Raw genomic sequence first — 23,575 nt, 5'->3', positions numbered from 1 at the left:
TTCTGGTCGCCACACTACCAGAAGGACGTGGAGGCTTTGGAGAGGGTACAGAGGAGGTTTACCAGGATGTTGCTTGGTCTGGAGGGCATTAGCTATGAGGAGAGGTTGGAGAAACTCGGATTGTTTTCACTGGAACGACAGAGGTGGAGGGGCGACATGATAGATGTTTACAAAGTTATGAGTGGCATGGATAGAGTGGATAGTCAGAAGCTTTTTCCCAGGGTGGAAGAGTCAGTTACTAGGGGACATAGGTTTAAGGTGCGAGGGGCAAGGTTTAGAGGGGATGTGCGAGGCAAGTTTTTTACACAGGGTGGTGAGTGCCTGGAACTTGCTGCCAGGGGAGGTGGTGGAAGCAGATACGATAGCGACGTTTAAGAGACATCTTGACAAATATATGAATAGGATGGGAATAGAGGGATATGGGCCCCGGAAGTGCAGAAGGTGTTAGTTTAGGCAGGCATCAAGATCGGCGCAGGCTTGGAGGGCCGAATGGCCTGTTCCTGTGCTGTACTGTTCTTTGCTCTTTGAAGAAATGAGTATTAATGAAGAGGTAATACTCGAAAGATTAACTTGATTGAAGGTTGATAAATCCCCTGGACCAGTTGAGTTACATCTCAGAGTGTTGAAGGAGGTGGCTATAGCGATAGTGGATGCAATGGTGGTTATTTTTCAAAATTCTTTAGATTCTGGAGGGGTTCCTGCAGACTGGAAAGTATCAAATGTAACCCCACTTTTAAGAAGGGCGGGAGAAAGAAAACGGAGAACTACAGGCCTGCTAGTTTGACGTCCGTAGTCGGGAAAATGTTTGAATCTATTATAAAGGATGTTATGACTAGCCACAGAAAATAATGATATGATTGGGCACATGGATTTATGAAAGGGAAATCTTGTTTGGCAAACCTGTTGGAGTTTTTTGAGGGTGTTAGTTGTAGCATAGATAAAGGAGAACCAGTGGATGTGGTGTATTTGGATTTTTAGAAGGCTTTTGATAAGGCCTCAGACAGGAGGCTGGTAAACAAAATTAGAGCACATGGGATTGGGGGTAATCTACTGGTATGGATTGAAAATTGGTTAACAGACAGAAAACAGAGAGTTGAAATAAACAGGTCATTCTCAGGTTGGCAGGATGTTACTAGTAGGGTACCGCAAGGATCAGTGCGAGGGCCACAGCTATTCAGAATCTATATAAATGATCTGGATGTGGGGGCCAAATGTAATATTTTCAAATTTGCTGATGACACAAAACTAGGAGAGAATGTAAGTTGTGAGGAGGATGCAAGGAGGCTTCAAGGGGATTTGGACAGGCTAAGTGAATGGGCAGACGGAATATAATGTGAATAAGTGTGAAGTGATCCACTTTGGTGGATAAAAACAGAGTATTTCTTAAATGGTGAGAGGTTGGGAAGTGTTGATGTCCAAAGGGACCTGGGTGTCCTCCTTCATGAGTCACTAAAAGCTAGCATGCAGGTGCAGCAAGCAATTAGGAAGGCAAATGGTGTGTTGGCCTTCATCACATGGAGGTTTGAGTACAGGAGTAAAAATGTCTTGCTGTAATTGTATAGAGCCTTGGTGAGATCGTACCTGGAGTATTATATACAGTTTTGGTCTCCTCATCTAAGGAAGGATATACTTGCCATAGAGGGAGTGCAACGGAGGTTCACCAGACTAATCTCTGGTATGGTGGGATTGTCTTATGAGGAGAGTTCGAGGAAACTGGGCCTGTATTCTCTAGAGTTTTGAAGAATGAGAGGTAATCTCATTGAAACTTACAAAATTCTTACAGGGCATGACAGGATGTTTCCCCTGGCTGGTGAGTCTAGAACCAGGAGACATAGTCTCAGAATAAGGGGTGGGCCATTTAAGACTGAGATGAGGAGGAATTTCTTCACTCAGACGGCAGTGAATCTTAGGAATTCTCTGCCCCAGAGGGCTGTGGAAGCTCAATCATTGAGCATGTTCAAGACAGAAATCGATAGCTTTCTAGATACTGATGACATCAAGGGATGTGATAATGCGAAAAAGTGGCATTGAGGCAGATGATCAGTCATGATCTAATTAAAAAGACTTGCAGGTTGATAGGTAAATTGGCCATTATAAATTGTCACTAGTGTAGGTAGGTGGTAGGGAAATATAGGGACAGGTGGGGATGTTTGGTAGGAATATGGGATTAGTGTAGGATTAGTATAAATGGGTGGTTGATGTTCGGCACAGACTCGGTGGGCCGAAGGGCCTGTTTCAGTGCTGTATCTCTAAACTAAACTAAACTAAATGGTGGAGCAGGCTTGGTGGGCTGAATGGCCTACTCCTGCTCCAATGTTCCTATGTTCCTAAGACCCTCGGATACAGGCCATCAGGTCCAGGGGACTTGTCAGTCTTTAGTCCCAATAGTATTCCCATTACTTTTTCTCTAGTGATCATCACTGTTTTAAGTTCCTCCCTCCCTTTTGCCTCCTGATTTTCAACTATTCTTTGGCTGCTTTTTGTGTCTTCCACTGTGAAGACAGATACAAAATACTTGTTCAAAGCCTCTGCCATTTCCTCGTTTCCCATTATTAATTCCCCAGTCTCACTGTCTAAGGGATCAATGCTCACTTTAACTACTCTTTTCCTTTTTATATATTTATAGACTGTTTTATTGTGCTTTTATATTTATTGCTAGATATCTCTTATACTCCATTTTCCCCTCTTTTATTTTTAGTCATTCTTTGCTGGTTTCTAAAGTTTTCCCAATCTTCTGGCCTACCACTAATCACCACAACATTGTACGCCGTTTCTTTCAATTTGATATCAACCTTAACTTCCTTAGTTGGCCACGGATGGTGCCTCCTTCTGGTTGAGTCTTTCTTCCTCAATCGAATATATCTTTGTTGAGAGTTATGAACTAACTCCTTAAATGTCTGCCACTGCTTCTCTACTGTCTGACCTTTTAACCTATTTTCCAAGTTCACTTTAGCCAAATCTGTCTTCATATCCTTGTAATTGCCTTTATTTAAGTTTAAGACATGTTACGTCCGAGGCGGGAGGAGTGCACTATTAATTCAGTCCCACTTCTCTACAGGTCACAACATATATATAAATTTTCCCACTTACTGAAACACTCAATCATATACTCTATTTTTCCCCAGAATAAAGCACACCAACCAGGTTTCTTTAATAAACAGCAAAATTATCCGTCTATTATAAACCAGGTCTCAACCAATAATAAAACAAAACATACACACAAATTGAAATAATAAAGCCCCTTATTTATCCTAGCCCTCACGCATACACATACATACATACACAACCGGTTAACTGGGAAAAAAAGGATTTCTGTTTACAGCTGTTGTAAAGAAATAGAAGGAATTAAAAAAAACACTTCGGCTGAAAAGAAGGTATGGAAGGAAGTCCTTTGTTTTGGTGAGGTGTCCCAAAGATGAGTAGGCGGCTGTCAATGGCATCTTCCTAGAACAGTTCTTTCCAGTTGATGTTGATGATCAGTTTGGGTAGGCTTCTAAGCGACGCAGCTACAGAAGGCTTCAGTTGGGTTTTAAAGCAGAAGTGCAGCAACATAGGTTTCAGTTCCACATATTTGACATGCAAGTTCTTTAATCATGCAGGCTTTCTTCAAATACAGGAGAAATTAGGAACACCCTTGATGCAGGATTCCTTTTCAAGAGAAAGAAGGGCTGATAGAGTTTCAGCTAAATTCTTCTGTTTCAGGCCAAATACGAACTTGCTTTTTAATAACAGTTCAGAATGAAACAAAATTTTTCCAGCATGATAATCCTTATGAAATTATTTTTTGTATATAGTGATAGTGTTAATATGAAAACCTTTCTGTAAAAGGTGACCGAATATTAAAATTGGCAATATAAGTACAACACTGGCATCGACACGACAATGTAGAAAATTGTCCAGGCATGTCCTGTCTACAAAAAGCAGGACAAATCCAATCTGGCCAATTACTGCTCCATCAGCCTGCTCTCGATCATCAGCAAAGTGACGGAGGGGGTCATCAACAGTGCTATCAAGTGGCACTTACACAGCAATAACCTGATCACCAGTCTCATGATCTCTACAAATCTTGGCTTGTCACCTCTCTTCAAATATTTCTCCAAGCTAAAACAACCCCTGCTGGGTTCTTTGAAAACAGATGCCTTCCAGTGACTGTTTACTCTCAGGTCAAACCTTCTGGTGACCTTCCTTTTAAAAAAAAACACGAAGTTCAGCTGCTTCAAGATTCCAGATGAATGCATGTTCATAACATACTTTAAAAAAGGAAATAGAAGTAATCTCATAACAGACACTATGGACCCACATTTTTCACCCTTAAACTGACTGTGAAATTCATCATGTTATGATCACTCTTGTCTAGAGGATCCTTTATTAATATATATCAAAAGATCAGTTGTCCTAATACTGACCCCTTGGGAACACCCCTATATGCTTCCCTGCAGCCTGAAAAACCACTACTCTTTTTCTGTCTCTTAGCCATTTTGTATCCATGCTGCCATTGTCCCTTTAATCTCATGTGCTTTAATTTTGCTAATAGGTCTATTTTGTGGTACTTTGTCAAAGTCCATATACACAATATCAACTGCAACACACTCACCAGCCCTTTCTGTTTCTTCCAATAACTCAATCAAGTTAGTCAAACATGATTTACCTTTAACAAATCTGTGCTGACTTCCGTTTATTAGCCCATACTTTTCCAAATGCCAATTAATATCGTCAAAGATTATTCTCTGTAAAGGTTTCCTCACCACTGACATTAGGCCAACTTTCCTCTAGTTGCTGCGTTTATACCTTTCTTTTTTAAAAAACAGGGTGTAACACTTGCAATCCCCCAGTCCTCTGGCACCACCCTCTTATCCAAGGAGAATTGGAAGACTGTGGAAGATTCTTGATAAGCAAGGGAGTGAAAGGTTATTGGGAGTAGGCGGGAGTCAGGATTACAGTCAGATCAGCCATGATCTTATTGAATGGCAGAGCAGGCTCAAGGGGCCGAGTGACCTACTCCTGCTCCTAATTTGTATGTTCGTATGTTTGAATGGCCAGAGTTTCTACAGTTTTCACCCTTACTTCCTTTAGTAACCAGGATGCATCTCTTCTGGACCAGGTGACTTTTCTACTTCGAGGACTGCCACCCTTTTAAGTACCTGCTCTTTATTTTTGTCCTATCTAATATTGCTACTGTCTCCCTCCTTTTACTGCTACATTGGCAGCATCCTCTTCTCAAGTGAAGACAGATGCAAAATAAAGATTTATTATCTCACCATTTCCCTCAGCCTCCACAATTATATCTCCTTATTGATACCCAATCAGCCCGACCCTTCCTTTGACACTTTTTTACTATTTGTGTGAGTACCTAAAAGACTTTTGGGTTCTGTTTTATTTTAGCCTCTAGTCTATTCTCATACTCTCGCTTTGCCCTTCTTATTCCTTGTTTAAATCTCTTCTGTACTCTATAGTATGTGACTCACAGTGGGAAACGGCAGTTAAGTTGATGAAATGATTCAACTCCCCAAGTACATATTGAATGCAGTCATTTGGAGTTTTCTTACGTGGCTGTTCCGAGCTCCCACTATAACATTGGAGGAAGATCACCAGAAACCTTTGTGCTTTGTTTTCAGGGTGGGACAGTTATCGGAAGTGCACGTTGCAAGGAGTTCCGTACCCGTGAGGGTCGTCTTCGGGCTGCCCACAATCTCATAATGCATGGGATATCAAATCTGTGTGTGATTGGTGGAGATGGTAGCTTAACTGGTGCAAATCTCTTCCGTGAAGAGTGGACAGGACTATTACAGGAACTCATTGAAGGAGGTAGGTCTTGTACTGAGGTTCTGTGGATTTTCCTTCAGCAGGCCTGATGTGTATGATGTACATTAGCATTCTGCGTAATGATAATCCTTATGAAAATGTCTTTATTTGCATATAGTGATAGTGTTAGTATGAAATCTTTTATGTAAAAGGTGACCGAATATTAAAATTGGCAGTATGAGTACAACACTGGCATCTATCCTACAATGTAGAAAATTGTCCAGGCATGTCCTGTCTACAAAAAGCAGGACAAATCCAATCTGGAAAATAACCGCTCCATCAATCTACTCTCGATCATCAGCAAAGTGATGGAAGGTGTCATCGACAGTGCTATCAGGTGGCACTTATACAGCAATAACCTGATCACCAATGCTCAGTTTGTGTTCCACCAGAGCCACTGGGCTGCAGGCTTCATTACAGCCTTGGTCCAAACATGGACAAAAGAGCTGACACAACGGGTGAGATGAGAGAGACTGTCCTTGACAGCAAGGCAACATTTGATCTAGTGTGGCATCAAGGAGCCTGAGCAAAACTGGAGTCAGGGGAAAACTCTCCACTAGTTGGAGTCATACTTCGCACAAAGGAAGATGGTTGTGGTTGTTGGAGGCCAAAAATCTAAGCCCCAGGATATCACTGCAGGAGTTCCTCAGGGTAGTGTCCTAGGCCCAACAATCTTCAGCTCCTTCAACAATGACCTTTCCTCCATCAGAAGGTCAGAAGTGGAGATGTTCGCTGATGATTGTACAATGTTCAGCACCATTCGCGACTCCTCAGATACTGAAGCAGTCCCTGTCCATGTGCAGCAAGACCTGGACAATAATCAGGCTTGGACTGATAAGTGGCAAATAACTTTTGTGCCACACAAGTGCCAGGCAATGGCCATCTCCAACAAGTCAGAATCTAACCATCTCCCCTTGACGTTCAATGGCATTACCATCGCTGAATCCCCCACCATCAACATCCTGGGGGTTACCTTTGACCAGAAACTGAACTGGAGCAGCCTTCTAAATACTGTGGCTGCAAGAGCAGGTTAGAAGCTGGGAATTCTGTGGCAACTAACTCACCTCCTGACTCCCTGAAACCTGTCCACCATGTACAAGGCACAAGTCAGGAATGTGATGGAATACTCTCCACTTGCCTGGATGAGTACAGCTCCAACAACACTCAAGAAGCTTGACACCATCCAGGACAAAGCAGCCCATTTGATCGGAACCCCATCCACCACCATAGACTTTCACTCCCTCCACCACTGGTGCACAGTGGCAGCAGTATGTACCATACAAAAGATGCACTGCAACAAGTCGCCAAGTCTCCTTCGACAGCACCTTCCAACCCTGCGACCTATACCACCTAGAAGGACAATGACAGAAGACGCATGGGAACACCACCACTTGCAAGTTCCCCTCCAAGCCACTCATCATTCTGACTTGGAACTATATCGCTGTTCCGTCACTGTCACTGGATCAAAAACCTGGAGCTCCCTCCCTAACGGCATTGTGGGTGTACCTATACCAGATGAACTGCAGCGGTTCAAGAAGGCGGCTCACCACCACCTTCTCAAGGGGAACTAGGGATGGGCCACGAATGCTGGCCTTGCCAGCGACACTCACATCCCATGAAAATTTTTTTAAAATGACATGGACATGGAGAAGAAATATGATAGTGTCATTAATGAAGAACTTAAAGAATAATCCTTAGAAACCGCTGGTTTACTGCCATAGAAGGTAAGTAAATTTAAGGCAGTTCCATGTCCTACGATATTTATGGTTTGGTGCAACAACTCACAAGTACATAGATGTATTGATACCCATTTGCTTACCTTCCGGGAGCGGAGAGAAGCGGACCTGTGGGGAGAACGCTAAGCGAGAGAAGAGGATAAATTGAGCCCGAGGATCGAGGCCCAGTCACTTACCTTCTGGGAGCAGAGAGGAGCAGACCTGTGGGGAGAACGCCAAGCGAGAGAAGAGGATAAATTGAGCCCGAGGATCGAGGCCCAGTCACTTACCTTCCGGGGACGGTGAGGAGAGCAGTCCAGATGCGCTGGAGTTTGGAAAAAAAAGTCAACCGTGACATCACAGGAAAGCTGCAAGGTGATTGGTTGGTGAGTAGCAGCTGTTAGTGCCTGGAAATAGCTTTAAAAAAGCAGGGGAGAGTTCTTGTTTTAAACCTACCTTATAAGTGATAAGGTTAGTACTGCTAAAGTGTGTTTTTTTTTAATTAGTATAATTTATGAAGGGCTTTAGATTGTAGTGGGTAGTGTTTGGAGTAGAACAAGGCCTCTATTGTAATTAGTATTTTTTAAAGGGAGTAACTAATTAATCTAAAGGTAACTCATAGCAGGAGGGATATGCTGTTCCTGCGCTATGTGGGAAATCAGGGACGCTTCCAGTGTCCCTGACGACCACGTGTGCAGGAGGTGGATCCATCTGCAGCTACTGGCTACCCGCATTACGGAGCTGGAGCTGCGGGTGGATTCACTTTGGAGCATCTGCGATGCTGAGGATGTCGTGGACAGCACATTTAGCGAGGTGGTCTCACCACAGGTAATGGCTGCACAGGCAGACTCCACCAGGCGGAGTAGCAGGCGCAGGTAGGTGGTGCATGAGTCCCCTGATGTGGCCATCCCCCTCTCAAACAGATATACGGCTTTGAATACTGTTGGGGGGATGGCCTCCCAGGGGAAAGCAGCAACAGCTCAATGAGGCGGGACTTCCTCCATCACGCGAGGTGGGAACTTTTCAGTTGGTGGCAGGCTCCCGTCCGCCCAACGTGAAATCCCGGCCATGGTTGTACTTTCACATTTACTTATATTGATTAGTACATGGCACCCTTGGGCAGGATATTAAGAACTCAAAAAATGGCGTTCTGCATGCATGGCTGCATGTCAAAGAACCGCCGCCATCTTAAGCGCTGCGGCTCATTTAAATAACCAGGGCAGCCTCCCAACCCCTGCAATCTCATGAAGGGCGGCGTAGGGGGGTCTCTCCATCCCAGACAATGGCATCAGCTGCCTGAGTGCTGGCGCCCTTTTTAAAGGGCAGCACTGCTGCTTAAATTAAATTTTAAAAGACAGAAACCCCCCCAAAATTAAATAAATAGATTTCTAATGCCCCTTTCCCACCCCCAATAACAAAATAGCAATTACATTAACTATTTGCCTTTCCACCCAAAAAATCACTTACCTTTTGCATCCGACCATCTCCCCACGCGCCCCCCCCCCCGCCAAAAACTGCACAAAGTTTGGAGTTCAACCCTTCCCACCATCCCCTACACTCATTTACTTGATCCCCGTCTCCCCACACCCCCCCCCCCCCCCCCCACTCTGAAAATCTTACCTCCTCCCCCTCCCCACCAGTCTTGCCCCGCCTTTCCCCGGACGAGGACTTGAAGGCACGGAAGCCGCTGCGCTGAAGATCGTGGCAGGCCCTCAAGATTGCAGGTAAGTCCATGTAAATTCATTAATTTTATTCATTTGAATATTGAAATTGAGGTCCTGGTGCCCAGCGGCAGGGGGATTGGGGGCTGCCATGGAGCTTCGCTGCCGTCTGGAGAATCAGGCCGGGCCGGGCCCTCCCTGCGTCGAGGTCCATGGCGGGCCTCATCTGGACCCATCTGCAGGCCCTTTCCCCACCCCCCTCAGCCACGGAACCACGGGGGACAACAAGATCCAGCCCCCGTGTCAGTGCTGATTATTTTCCAAAGGTCAGTGCTGTGTGGAGCAAGCGCCTGGAGTGGCTATAAAGGCCAATTCTAGAGTGACAGACTCTTCCACAGGTGCTGCAGAAAAATTTGTTTGTCGGGGCTGTTACACAGTTGGCTCTCTCCTTGCGCTTTTGTCTTTTTTCCTGCCAACTGCTAAGTCTCTTTGACTCACCACATTTTAGCCCCGCCTTTATGGCTGCCCGCCAGCTCTGGCGAACGCTGGCAACTGACTCCCACGACTTGTGATTAATGTCACAGGACTTCATGTCGCGTTTGCAGACGTCTTTGAAGCAGAGACATGGACGGCCAGTGGGTCTGATACCAGTGGCGAGCTCGCTGTACAATGTGTCCTTGGGGATCCTGCCATCTTCCATGCGGCTCATATGGCCAAGCCATCTCAAGCGCTGCTGGCTCAGTAGTGTGTATAAGCTGGGGATGTTGGCCGCTTCGAGGACTTCTGTGTTGGAATTACGGTGCTGCCACCTGATGCCAAGTATTCTCCGGAGGCAGCGAAGATGGAATGAATTGAGACGTCGCTCTTGGCTGACATACGTTGTGCAGGCCTCGCTGCCATAGAGCAAGGTACTGAGGGCACAGGCCTGATACAGTCAGACTTTTGTGTTCCGTGTCAGTGCGCCATTTTCCCACACTCTCTTGGCCAGTCTGAACATAGCAGTGGAAGCCTTACCCATGCGCTTGTTGATTTCTGCATCTAGAGACAGGTTACTGGTGATAGTTGAGCCTAGGTAGGTGAACTCTTGAACCACTTCCAGAGCGTGGTCGCCAATATTGATGGATGGAGCATTTCTGACGTCCTGCTCCATAATGTTCGTTTTCTTGAGGCTGATGGTTAGGCAAAATTCATTGCAGGCAGCCGCAAACCCGTCGATGAGACTCTGCAGGCACTCTTCAGTGTGAGATGTTAAAGCAGCATCGTCAGCAAAGAGGAGTTCCCTGATGAGGACTTTCCGTACTTTGGATTTCGCTCTGAAATGGGCAAGGTTGAACAACCTGCCCCCTGATCTTGTGTGGAGGTGCTTAAAAAGTGAACTTCTGAAAGTATGGAAAGATAATTTCTGAGGATAACTGGTGCAGCTGTCAACTTAAAACAGACAGTTTGATCAAATTACTGCTCATGGTTTCAAGTGCCAGTGAGCAGCATAACTTGTCTGTTTAATTCTGTTTGGCGTGCTCCCAGCTCTGAGCTAGAAGTTCGAGTACTCAAATCCTGCTCCAGAACTTCACAACTAAAAGGACAGTTCAGTACGGTATTGTTAGAGTGCTTCAAATGAGACATTGGCCCTGACATATTGTATTTTTATAGCACCTTTAACAAAATAAAATGCCCCAAGGAGCTTCACAGGAGCATTATCAGACAAAGTTTCACGCCAAGCCACATGAGGTATGAGGGCAGGTGAAGAGAAGCTTGGTCAAAGAGGTAAGTTTTAAGGAGTTTCATAAAGGAGGAAAGAGAGATTTCGGGAGGGAATTCCAGAGCTTAAGGCACGGGCAGCTGAAGACACAGCCACCAATTGTGGAGCAAGTAAAATTGGGGGTGTTCAAGAGGCCAGAATTAAGAGAACAGAGTTATGAGACTGGAGAAGATTACAGAGTTAGGGAGAGGCGAGGCCATGGAGGGATTTGAAAACATGGTTGAGAATTTTAAAATATATGGGGAGCTGGGAAGGGATCAGAGGGGATTTGTAAAGGTTGGAAACCTATAATTTTTTAAAAAGTGCGTGTACTCTCAGAGCAAATCCCATTCACCTATAACCCCCTGCGTTGGTTCACAGCCCAACAGCACCTCGATTTTAAAATTCTCATCCTCATGTTGAAATTCCTCCATGATCTCCCCACATCCTATTTGAACTGGCAGTGTGAGTGTCATGTGTGCTCCTAACCTGGAAGTGTGTTCTCTGAAAACTGTAGTGTTAGCTCTGTGCCTTGTCTGTGCTTGGTAGTGCAAGTGACACTGACTGGATCAAATTACACTTTGCAAAGACCCTGAATTACTCGACAGGGCCAAGATCAAATTTCAGATTCCAGACAAACTGTTGGGCGTAAAAACAAGAAATGCTGGAACCACTCAGCAGGTCTGGCAGCATCTGTGAAAAGAGAAGCAGAGTTAACGTTTCGGGTCAGTGACCCTTCTTAGGAACTGACAAATATTAGAAAAGTCACAGGTTATAAGCAAGTGAGGTGGGGGTGGGGCAAGAGATAACAAAGGAGGTCTAGATTGGACCAGGCCACATAGCTGACCAAAAGGTCACGGAGCAAAGGCAAACAATATGTTAATGGTGTGTTGAAAGACAAAGCATTAGTGCAGATTAGGTGTTAATACACTGAATATTGAACAGCAGCAAGTGCAAACCTGAAAAAAAAACAGTGGGTAAGCAAACTGAACAAACTAAGATGAAATGAAATAAATGCAAAAAAAGATTGTAAAAAATGTAAAAAAGAATGTAAAAAAAAGGAAGAAAAAACAACTAAAAATGAAAGTAAAATGGGGGGCTGTCATGCTCTGAAATTATTGAACTCAATGTTCAGTCCGGCAGGCTGTAGTGTGCCTAATCGGTAGATGAGATGCTGTTCCTCGAGCTTGCGTTGATGTTCACTGGAACACTGCAGCAATCCCAGGACTGTTGGGCGTGTCTAGTTACCTTTGAGAACAAATCAGAAATCTGGTCCTGCCCACCTGTGTTGGGCTTTGGGGAGTCAGGAAGTGAGTTACTTGCCACAGAATACCCAGCCTTTGATCTGCTCTTGTAGCCACAGTATCTAATTCAGTTTCTGGTCAATGTTGATGGTGGGGGAATTGACGATGGTAATGTCGTTGAATGTCAGGGGAGGGGCTTATAATCTCTTGTTGGAAGTGGTCATTGCTTGGCACTCGTGGCACGAATGTTACTTGCCACTGATCAGTCCAAGCCTGAATGTTCTCCAGGTCTTTCTGCATATGGGCACAGACTACTTCGTTATCTGAGGAGTTGCAAATGGTACTGAACACTGCAATCATCAACGAACATCCCCACTTTTGACCTTATGATGGAGGGAAGATCATTGGTGAAGCAGCTGAAGATGGTTCAGTTTAGGACACTGCTAGGAAGAAATGATGCAGCGGTCTCCTGGGGCTCGGAGAATTGGCCTCCAGCAACCACAGCAATGCCCCTTTATTCTGGGTGTGACTCCAGCCAGTTTTCCATCCTGATTCCTATTGACTGCAGTTTTACTCTGGTTCCTTGCTGACAGTCGGTCAAAATGCTGCTGTAATGTCTAGGGCAGTCACTGTCACCTCAGTTTTGGAATTCAGCTCTTTTGTTCATGTTTGGACCAAAGCTATAATCAGATCTGGAGCAGATTGTTCCTGGCAGTACCCAAACTGAACTCTGATGAGCAGGTTATTGGTGAGTAAATACCGTTAGATAGCACTGTCAGTTGGGATGGGGAAAGGTGCATGGGGTGGTGGCTTACTGAGTAGCTTGTTGGGCCTTCCTGCTGCTTCTGGCCCACAAGTAGTGCTATAAAGGCACTCATTTTCATGGATTCAGCCCTTCTAGTCTTCTTTAAGCTGCTGAGTTTTCGAAGGTCTGGGAAACCTGGCTGACATTGTTTAGGGGGGACGGTGGCATAGTGGTAATGTCACTGGATTAGTAATCCAAATGCCCAGACTAATGCCCTGGGGATATGGGTTCAAATCCCACCACGGCAGCAGGTGGAATTTAAATTCAGTTAATTAATAATTAAGTAGGGAGGAGGGTGGGGGGGTGGGGAGAATACAATTATCAGGATGGGAGTGGGCGGGAGCGGGGAAAACTATTCCTAACGGTTGTGAGGATGGTGGGAAGAGGTTGAAGGGCAAAAATGAAGAGGTTGGGGTTGGGAATAAAATTCATTTTGTTCATATTGCCCTGAAAACAAACATTGCGGTGAGGGGTCGAGTTTCAATTTTCACACACAATGCACCACAATATCACTTTAAGAATTAAAATTACTTCTAAGGGTTTGAAGCCCTTTAAAAATGGCACCAGTGCCTGAGCGGTGGCACCGGACGCCGTTGCCGGGGACGCAGCGGGCACCCCCTCTACGCCATCAGGGGCGGCCGCTTCGCCCCCTCCATTTAAATGAGTCCCCACGCGTAATATACTTCCGCGGTTAAAATACAGCCCCTAGTCACAGTTTTCATGGCATCATTACTATCATCGATAGTCATAAAAACCCATCTAGTTCACAAATGTCCTTTAGAGAAGGAAATCTGCTGTACTTACCTAGTCTGGCCAACATGTGACTCCAGACCCACAGCAATGTGGTTGACTCTTAATTGCCCTCTGAAATGGCCTAACAAGCCACTCAGTTGTCGAAGGCAATTAGGGATGGGCAACAAATGCTGGCCTTGCATGAAACGGAAAAAAAATGAAGGTATGCAGTCTCATTACAATATCTAAATGATCAACCTGCTTCCCGTGGTTCCTGTTCCATATTTTATTTGCAATTTAGCATGTGACATGCCTCCAATCCATCTGTTGTTTTGGGAATAAAAGATTCAACCCAAAGATACCAGACTTCATTGTTTTATATTCACAATGTGTATAATCTCTCTGTCAGTATGTTTGTGTGTTATTTTGATGTAGTGTATGAAAATTGCACTGAGTTACTTGCTTTTGGATTTGTTGGTCCTGACTATTGAGGTGTTCAAATGGTTTCTTGTAACACTTTTTTCCTTCTTGCCCTGCTTAGGTAAAATTGATGAAGCAAAAGCTCATAAGTACAGTCATTTAAATATTGTAGGCATGGTCGGATCTATCGACAATGACTTCTGCGGGACAGATATGACCATTGGTACAGACTCTGCTTTGCACCGTATTATTGAAGTGGTGGATGCCATCATGACCACTGCTCAGAGGTAAATCTAGGAGAGAAAGAAAACTGCATTTAGACCTGGTTGTTTGCTGATGAGTTAATTACATCGAATTAAATAGAAAATACAGCATAGAAACAGGCTATTTGGCTCAAACAATCCATGCCAGTTTTTATGCTGCATTCAAGCTTCCTCCCATCTTTCGTCATCTAACTCCATGAGCATAAACCTCTATTTCCTTCTCATGCTTATCGAGCTTCCCCTTAAATGCATCTAACTATTCATTTCAACAACTTCCTATGGTAGCGAGTTCCAGATTCTCACCACTCTCTGGGTAAAGATGTTTCTTCTGAATTTCCCATTTGATTTTTTTGCTGACTAACTTATATTGATGGCCTCTACATTTGTTCTTCCCCACAAGTGCCATGCGGTTGGGACCTGGTGCGATTTCAAAATCACAGACCTGGAGGTTGTCTCGGGCTCCCAACACCTCTGGGACAGTTGGTAATTTTCAAAGATATGGCGGCGTGTGGAGGGAACGGGAAACCCGCTCGCCACCAGTTAACGGCCTCTGAAGCTCCTTACGGAGCTTGTTAAGGGGCCTGTGTGGAATTTTTAAACTTTATTTCGGCAAACCCGAACAGTTCGGTGCGCATTAGTGCACAGCTGACTGGTTCGGCGCGGGGCCAAACAAAATTTATTTGTCTTTGTCTTAAAACTGCTTTTTAATTGACCTTTTTAATAGCCTGTGCTAGTGCTGAACCTTCATTTTTCCTGCATGGGCCCCTTTCACCTTCGTTGATGCTGCTGGACCTGTAAGGAGTTGCCTGTTCCCTTCGGCAAGGCAGTGGCAGCCCCTAACATGGCTCCCTGCCTGTCTTTGCTGCCGGTGCCAGGCAGGCAGCTCCCGCCTCTTGGAGATGCTCGACGCCCAACTTGCCTCCTGCCCAATTAGGGCATGTATATTCAAAAATATCATTGCAGGAGCAGCAGAGCTGAGGCCTGGGGTCGGGACCCGGAATTCATCCAGGTATCGGATTCCCAACGCTGATTTGAAAATCCAGTCCCCTTGTGTCTAAAATATCTAATGCTCTAGAACTGAGAGTAATTGTAGGCCCCAAATGTCCACAGGGGGCCTCCTGCTTTAACTCTGGTGGGCGACCTACCGAAACCTCCACCCCCGCAAAAAAAGGAGGCCCAATGTAACCATGTTATGCCAAGTGTCTGCTGTTTTTTGCAGGACTCTGCCACTCTTTCAATGGAGTTACAAATGGAGACTGTGAGAACCACGAGAGAATTCCAGGCCTATTTTATCTTTTTTTTTTAAATGCCAATTGCAAAAGACACCAATGATTTGCATGACACAATTTCTTGCTGTGGTGCATAGATCCCATCCAATGCACTATAGGCCAGAATATTGTGTGACTGGACTTCACTGTATGTACAGCATAAGATTCTTCCTCTGCTATGATGCTTTGAAATTTGCAACATCTGTATGGTTGAGTGTTCCCTTTATAATTCTGAGCTCTGTATTTCTGCAAAGGGTTGTCTGATCTCCTGCTGCAACTTTAGTGAAAGTTCAGTGAATCCTCAGACCAAACAGTACTAATTGTCGTTTACACCAGTTTGACAATTGGTTTATACCAGTGGGAGATCGGAACAACTTCCATCGAAATTCTGGACCTTCACCTCCATTATACTAGGAGAGGAGTTACTGTAATCAGTGCTGTTTACCTGCCTTAGGACCTAGGAGCAAAAATAATGCACTGCCAGATGACGCAATAAACCTCTTTACTCTGCCCCCTCCCCCTTTACCTCCAACAAGTGCAAGGAGCTTCTGTGACATTATAATTGAGTCTATTTGTTCAGTTGCTTCTGCTGCTTTTTGCCCCAAAACCCCTCTCCCCCATCATCCCCTTGCCATCCGAGCTAAATCTCCCCCTTTTTCTCTTCCAATAGTGCCGTGACATCTTTTTATTCACTGAGAGGACAGACAGGGTCTTGGTCCAATGTCTGTTCAAAAGGGCAGCGCCTCCCTCAGTGCAGCACAAGTGGGGAGGGAGGGGGGGGGGGGCGCGTAAAATGGAGCGGGAGGCTCGGGGGGGCCCTTCCCAAACCACTCCCACCTCCGCCACCATTTTATGTGGGTCGGCGGCGGCGGGAAACGGCCCGTCTGCCCCAGGCCAATTGAGGGCCTTAAGTGGCCAATTGACGGCCTCTTAAGGGCCTTCACCTGCCGCCGCGGGGATCTTACCCTTGGCCGTTAGGGCAGCCCAGGCCTGACCAAAGCTGCCTGACAAAAGCATTACATTTGTTTTTTATTCTTTACGGAGTGCACCAAAACTGGCTACAATATTCCAATGGTAGCTTAAGGTTTTGTGCACTAGCTGTGGATTTTAAAATTACTCCACACTTTGTAATACCATTTTGATGTGGTAACTTCCTTCTGTTCCTGTTTAGTGCTGCTGGATGGAGCTCTACATTGTTGTAGCTCTTTCTTTAATTTCCCAGTACAGCTCACTCAAATACAGAGAAACTGATTATAATGTAGTGTTCCAGTTCTGATGAAAAGTCACAGACCTGAAACAGCGGCCAGTATTCTACGATCTTCCCCCGCCCCCAGGAGCGGGCAGGGGGATGGAGGGGCGGGTGCATAAAATCAAGTGGGAGGACGGGGCGCCATTCCTATCGCTTACCCACCCTGCTGCTATTTTACCAGTGGCAGGGGAAGTGGCAAATGGCCTGCCCACCCCAGGCCAATTGAGGCCCTTGAGTGGCCAATTAATTCACAGAATCGTTACAGTGCAGGAGGAGGCCATTCAGCCCATTGTGTCCTTACTGGCTCTCCGAAAGAGCAATTCCCTCAGTTCCATTCCCCTGCCTTCTCCCCATAACCTTGCACATTCTTCCTTTTCATATAACTGGCTAATTCCCTTTTGACTGCTTCAATTGAACCTGCCTCCACCACGTTCTCAGGCAGCGCATTCCAGACCTTAACCACTCGCTGCATGAAAAAGTTTTTCCTCATATCACTTTTGCTGTTCTTACCAAATACTTTAAATCTGTGGCCTCTCGTTCTCGATCCTTTCATGAGTGGGAACAGTTTCTCTCCGCTTAAGGGCCTCCATCAGCGGTGGACGGGCACTCCAGCACCGGTGGAGGCCGCCCAATAATACTTGCCTCGTTGCGGGATGGGGGGGGTGGTGGCCCTCCTGATCGGGCACCCTGTGCCCCACCGAGTGCCCCCCAGCAGCATGGGCCGTCCCCACTAAAACTACCCCCTAGATTCCAACCCCCACCCTCTCGCCAGGGCCCAACTGATTGTCCCAGGCAAAGCCCAAACCCTACTTACCTTTTTGCACGGTGCCAGCCCTCTGATTGGCCGGCAGCTCTTGGAAGCAGGACTTCCTGTCTCAAAGGGGCAGAAGCCCTGACTGTTGCCAATTAAGGGCCTGGGCCGCGCAAAATTGCTGCGTGGCTTCCAGGCCTGGCAGATGTGCTGCCCCTGACCTCTTAGCCAGTGGGCAGGGCCACCGCCTCAATGTAAAATTCTGACCATTAACTCTGCTTCTCTCTCCTCAGATGTTGCCAGACCTGCTGAATGATTCCAGTATTTTATGTTTTCGTTGTAATATAGTGTGCTGTTTGTCTACACCGATGCAATTTCTAAAAAAAAATAGTGGCTACAAGGTGCTCTTTCTGAAACCTGGGGCGGGGCTGGAGGCAGGCAGACTAGGAATTTCCCACCACCAGCTGCCATGCCAGTTTACCAGCACCATCCTGCCCACGAACCATTTTTGAGAAGGCTGGGTTGGATGCAGAACTGTTATTAGCCGACAAGCGGGGGATAGCCAATTGAAATAATTACGGGGCCTATTGAGACCCTTCTCCCGCGCCAACTGGAATTTTCCAGTCGACAGGCAGACTGCACACTGCGTCCAGAAACACGGCCAATTAAACAAGACAACCTCCTGGTACGGGCCGCACTTCATTCCACTAGGTACCCCCTCCACCCCTGCATCCACCCAGGTGGTCGGGCTGCAGCCACTGGCAGTGCAGTGGAGGGGTTGCCCCTCTATGATCGCAGCCAGGCAGCTATGGCCTTTTTAATTAAAATGTTATTCCCTGGTCTACGGTGGCATAGTGGTAATGTCACTGAACTGGTCAGCTGGGGTCCCAGGCTAACACCCTGGGGACATGGATTCAAATCCCACTATGGTAGCTGGTGGAATTTAAGTTCAGTTAATGAATTCAATTAATTAATAAAAATCTGGAATTGAAAGATAGTCTCAGTAATGGTGCCATGAAACTATCACTGATTGATGTAACAACCCACCTGGTTCACTAATGCCCTTTTAGGGAAGGAAATCTGCCATCCTTACCTGGTCTGGCCTACATGTGACTCCAGATCTACAGCAATATGATTGACTCTTAACTGCCCTCTGAAATGGCTTAGCAAGCCATTCAGTTGTCAAGGGCAATTAGTGATGCTCAACAAATCTGGCCTTGCCAGTGATGACCATATCCCATGAAAGAATATTTTAAAAAAATTACGGCATACATGTTTAAAAATAGCGTTGCAAGAGTGACGCAGCTGAGGTGTGGGGTCAGGACCCGGAATTCATTCAGACATCGGGTTCCCAACCCTGATTTGAAAATCCAGCCCCATGTGTCTTTTACCATTGTCTGTGTAACAAAATTGATTCTTGTCTGCTCTGGATTTTTTCAACACTTTGGTATAGATCAAATCAGAATGTAAGAGCCTTAATCAGTATCACCCTTTTCTCAAAGGGAAGCACAGCAGCACTTTTCTTTTGAGATGTGCACTTTTTGCTGGTGTGGGAGAGATAACATTATCTTTATGGCAATGGCAGTACAATCTTTTTTTAATATGGAAAAATATTTTAAAGATTTTTTCAAAGCTTATAAAGTACTTTTAATACATAATAACAATCTTCAAGCTTTTACAACAGGTTGTTGCAAGTTGTGGAAATAGATATGTGAGTGAAGATATAGAAACATAGAAAAATAGGAGCATGAGTAGGCCATTCGGCCCTTTGAGCCTGCACCGCCATTCATTACCATCATGGCTGATCATCTAAACTCAGTAACCTGTTCCCGCTTTCACCCTGTATCCCTTGATCCCTTTAGCCCTAAGAACTATATCTAACACTTTCTTGAATATATTTAATGATTTGGCCTCAACAGCTTTCCGTGGTAGAGAATTCCACAGGTTCACCGCTCTCTGAGTGAAGAAATCCCTCCTCAACTCAGTCCTAAATGGCTTACCCCTTATCCTTAGACTGTGACCCCGGTCCTGGACTCCTCTGCCATCGGGAACATCCTTCCTGTATCTCGTCTGTCTAGTCCTGTTAGAATTTTGTAGATCTCTGAGATCCCTCCTCATTCTTCTAAACTCTAGCGAATACAAGCCTAATCGACTCAATCTCTCTTCATACGTCACTCCTGCCATCCCAGGATCAGTCTGGTGAACCTTCGCTGCACTCCGTCCATAGCAAGAACATCCTTCCTCAGATAAGGAGACCAAAACTGCACACAATACTCCAGATGTGGCCTCACCAAGGCCTTGCATAATTGCAGCAAGACATCCTTGCTCCTGTACTCGAAAGTAGTTAATACTAATTCTTTCTTTCAACATTCTTTTGCAGCCATCAGAGAACATTCGTGCTGGAGGTGATGGGTAGACATTGTGGGTGAGCAATGATAATTTGACTGGTAGCTTTAAAATCAACATGATTGAAGTTATTGGAAATGTTTTTTAAAAAATAGTTTGAAATTTAATGAAGTATGTCTTCCTTTTAGGTACCTAGCTCTTGTAAGTGCCTTGGCCTGTGGTGCAGACTGGGTGTTCATCCCTGAAAGTCCTCCAGGAGATGGCTGGGAGGATCAAATGTGCCAGAAACTCTCCGAGGTAAAACACTACAGAGTGAGGCAGGACATTGCTGATTGTGTGAAACTAAGTTCAATAAAGCATTTCAGAAATTCGAGACCTTTGTAGAAACACTGGGCGAATTTTTACAGCTTGCCGCCATTCTCATGAACATGGCTCATTAATATGGAGGGGCGGAACACCTGCCCCCAGTGATGTAGAGGGGGCGGGCGCTCCATCCCCGGTACGGTGTCTGCGGGCACTGGCGCCATTTTTAAAGGGCTTCAAGCCCTTCAGTGAGAATTACATTTCTAAAGGCCCTGCTGTCTGGAAAAAAAGGTAAACTTTTAATTGCAATTGTAATCCCCTCTCCCATTGCCCCCCCAAATTTTTTTTCTCAGATCTCGAATTCTCCCCCCTCCCCCCGCCAACTATATAAACTTTGACCCCCCCCAATCCCTTCCCACCATCTCCGCAACCATAGGAAGAGATTCACCCCCCAGCCCCCACTCCGTCACCCTGAGTGCTTCATTTCCCCGCCCCCCCCCCCTCCCCACCAGTATTCCGCCTTGGCTCTCCAAACGGCGATCCGAAGACTTGGGAGCTCCGGTAACCAGCCGGAATATCGGTATGGGATGGCCGTCGCTACAAGGTAAGTCATTAGTCATTCGTTAAAATTTATTTACGTATTTAAATTAAGTCTCCATCGCCATGCAGCGGGGTGGGGGCGCCACGAGGCCTTGCCGCTGCCATTAAAATGGAGTGGGGCCTTCTCTGTGTCAAGGCCCATGGCGGACCACTCCCGGAGGTATTTTCCAGGCCCCCCCCACCACGACCCCCGACATTGGGGGGGCTGATAAAATTCAGCCCACTGCATTTGAAATGGGTGTCCATTCTAAACTGTATATAGGATAGCCAATACGTTGGGAATATCTTACAAGGTATGACGCCAGTGAGTATCTTGGGTAACATAAACCACAGGATCAGAATATGAGCAGCTGATATTCACATTTTTCATTTTATGATTGAAGCTGTGCTTTTTCTGCTATTGACAAAAGATTTTGGTTGCTGGTAATTGAGAGTTGAGATGTGAATCTCTTCCTGACAATAACTAGTGAAAAAGTCAATCTAAGTACAAAATGAGGAAATACTGCTTTGTAGTTACACTAACTTTTTTGCTAAAAATGCCGGGGGAACAGTGCCTTTTTACAGAGATCTTAGTTCGTTTGCATAATGTAATATATTGTCAGATTCTAAGCTATACAACTGGTAATCATCTTTGTCCAGTATTATATAATACTACTGCATACAGCATTTCAAAGTTTCCATCAGACACCTGTGATAAGAAAAGTAATTTCAAAAGTCCCGTGCATTTCTGTCCTAAAGCCACTAACCTTTTGCACAAATATTTTACAGCTGCAGAACAACATAAATTAGAAACACAACTTTTTGTGATCATATATGATAAAGCCAGTAAGAGATATTAGATAGACATCTAAAGCCAAGGAGTTAATCTTATCTGTAGCTTCAGATGTATTTTGTAATCCATTGAGTTACTTTCATGATCTGGGAGGCCATCTGAATCCCTCAAATGAATACTGCTTCACAATATATTTTAACCTCCATTGATTATCCCAAGCAATTCATTTTTCGAGATATCCATTGTCATTCATCTTCATTTCATAATTATGCTTATTGTTACAAAGTCTCTTTCAATTGTTGATCATCTCTCCTTGGCACTCTCCTCTTCCCCATTCACATACTACCTCTTGGTGACATCACAAGATCGCAATAATGACAAATGTATTATTAATCCAGAGAGATCATAATGTGCCCCCTGCTACTGTTTCTGGGAGAATCTATGTGCATGACTCCCAACTGTACCACTCCACAACTTCCTTTGCCCTTACAACCCCCTTTTATCATTTCACACTCCAGTTGAATATTAAAAAGACCAATGCTTTCACTTTCAGCTCCTGCAATAAACCATGTTCCCTAACCATTGATTCCTGCCCATTTTCCCTCACCAATAGCTTGCTTAGACTGAATGGGAAATCCTGCATTTTGTTCCATTTCACCTTCTACAACTTATCTTCCCAAAATACATTTTTTTCTTACCAAATGTTTTCATGCCATCTAATTCTGCCACTATGGTTGATAACCTAACCTTTGTACCCTCAACTTTAAATACTTTTTGTTTAGAATTTCTTGTGCTTCCTTTTGCTCTTCTGCAGTGAATCATGACCTAATGGAATAAGAGTGTTAACCTGTTGCAAGGTACTTTGTTAATGTATTTTGCAGGCATCCGTTAGGTCCAGAAGATATTTGAGGAACTGCCTGAGGTGACATCCAGTAGTTTAATTACTTATTTTTCTGTTGTTTCCCTCTCCTCCTATACTGTGAGAATAGCCTAATCTCTTTTTTTCACACTTCCTAATCGCCCAGTCAAGATGGGGAAACTTTCATGTTGGGTCCTTGTGGGATGTCATCTTGTGCTCCATTGTTAAATACAGAATTGCTTCTGGTTTAGCTGTTAACTGGCTTTGAATTCTACAGAACCTTTAAAAGCAGCCAACCTGTGTTCCTCAGCCAAATTCTGGTTTTTGCAAAGTTCTTAAAGCTTTTCCAACTATTAACCTTGTGTAAATTGGACAACACTCCTTCAAAACTGGCATCTTTACTACAGTACCTTTGTTTTAAGAAATGCTGTAAAAAAAATTAATTTTAGTTGCTGATTGAGAAATTGCAGTGAATGATGATTATGGTGAATTTTATACAGTTGTGTGAAATTCCTATCTTTGCTGTTAACAATGGCATTAACTCCTGAAATAAATCAATGAAAACTCTATTGAACTACCTGAACAAAAGATTAATGCTGCACATGCAACTTCAAACCATATAGAATCAAATTAAAGGTTTTGATGGAACAGCCTTGGAAAATCTACCCTTTTGGTGGTGCTTATCTTTTAAAATAACAGTGTTCATTTTTCCAGTATTTCTTTCTGCATTCTTTAGAACCGTTCCAGGGGCACCAGGTTGAACATTATCATAGTTGCAGAAGGAGCCATTGACAAACAAGGAAAAGCAATTTCTTCTAATATGGTTAAGGATGTGAGTACCTGGAAAAAATGCAGGCAAAGGTGGAGCACATAAGCTGCCAGTAGTTTCACTTCTGGTGTGTTCTTCTGTTCTGTAGTCTACAGTTACCACTTTCACATCATGAGATATTAAAAGAATTTCTTTCTTTCAAAAAGAAATCACTGAATGGAGAGTTTGCATGGATTTCCATCTTACAAGAAGACTTCTGGGAAGGAAGCTATAATGGC

At 44.8% G+C, this 23,575-nt stretch overlaps 1 protein-coding gene across 2 annotated transcripts in view; it reads left to right on the top strand.

Annotated features, from left to right (window-relative positions):
- The window catches only part of LOC137349379 (ATP-dependent 6-phosphofructokinase, platelet type-like), a 154,488-nt gene that overhangs the window by 42,292 nt on the left and 88,621 nt on the right, over window positions 1-23,575 (top strand). The window contains exons 4-8 of one of the 2 annotated variants that reach the window (XM_068014901.1): window positions 5,616-5,805; window positions 14,239-14,404; window positions 20,029-20,073; window positions 20,183-20,291; window positions 23,265-23,360. In XM_068014901.1, the coding sequence (XP_067871002.1) occupies window positions 5,616-5,805; window positions 14,239-14,404; window positions 20,029-20,073; window positions 20,183-20,291; window positions 23,265-23,360 (606 nt within the window). The remainder of the gene's footprint in view (window positions 1-5,615; window positions 5,806-14,238; window positions 14,405-20,028; window positions 20,074-20,182; window positions 20,292-23,264; window positions 23,361-23,575) is intronic. The other variant, XM_068014890.1, reaches the window with a different exon arrangement.

Source organism: Heterodontus francisci, chromosome 2 (genome assembly GCF_036365525.1).
Source record: "Heterodontus francisci isolate sHetFra1 chromosome 2, sHetFra1.hap1, whole genome shotgun sequence".
NCBI classification, from domain to species: Eukaryota; Metazoa; Chordata; class Chondrichthyes; order Heterodontiformes; family Heterodontidae; genus Heterodontus; species Heterodontus francisci.
This window is presented reverse-complemented; position numbering and strand designations above follow the sequence as displayed.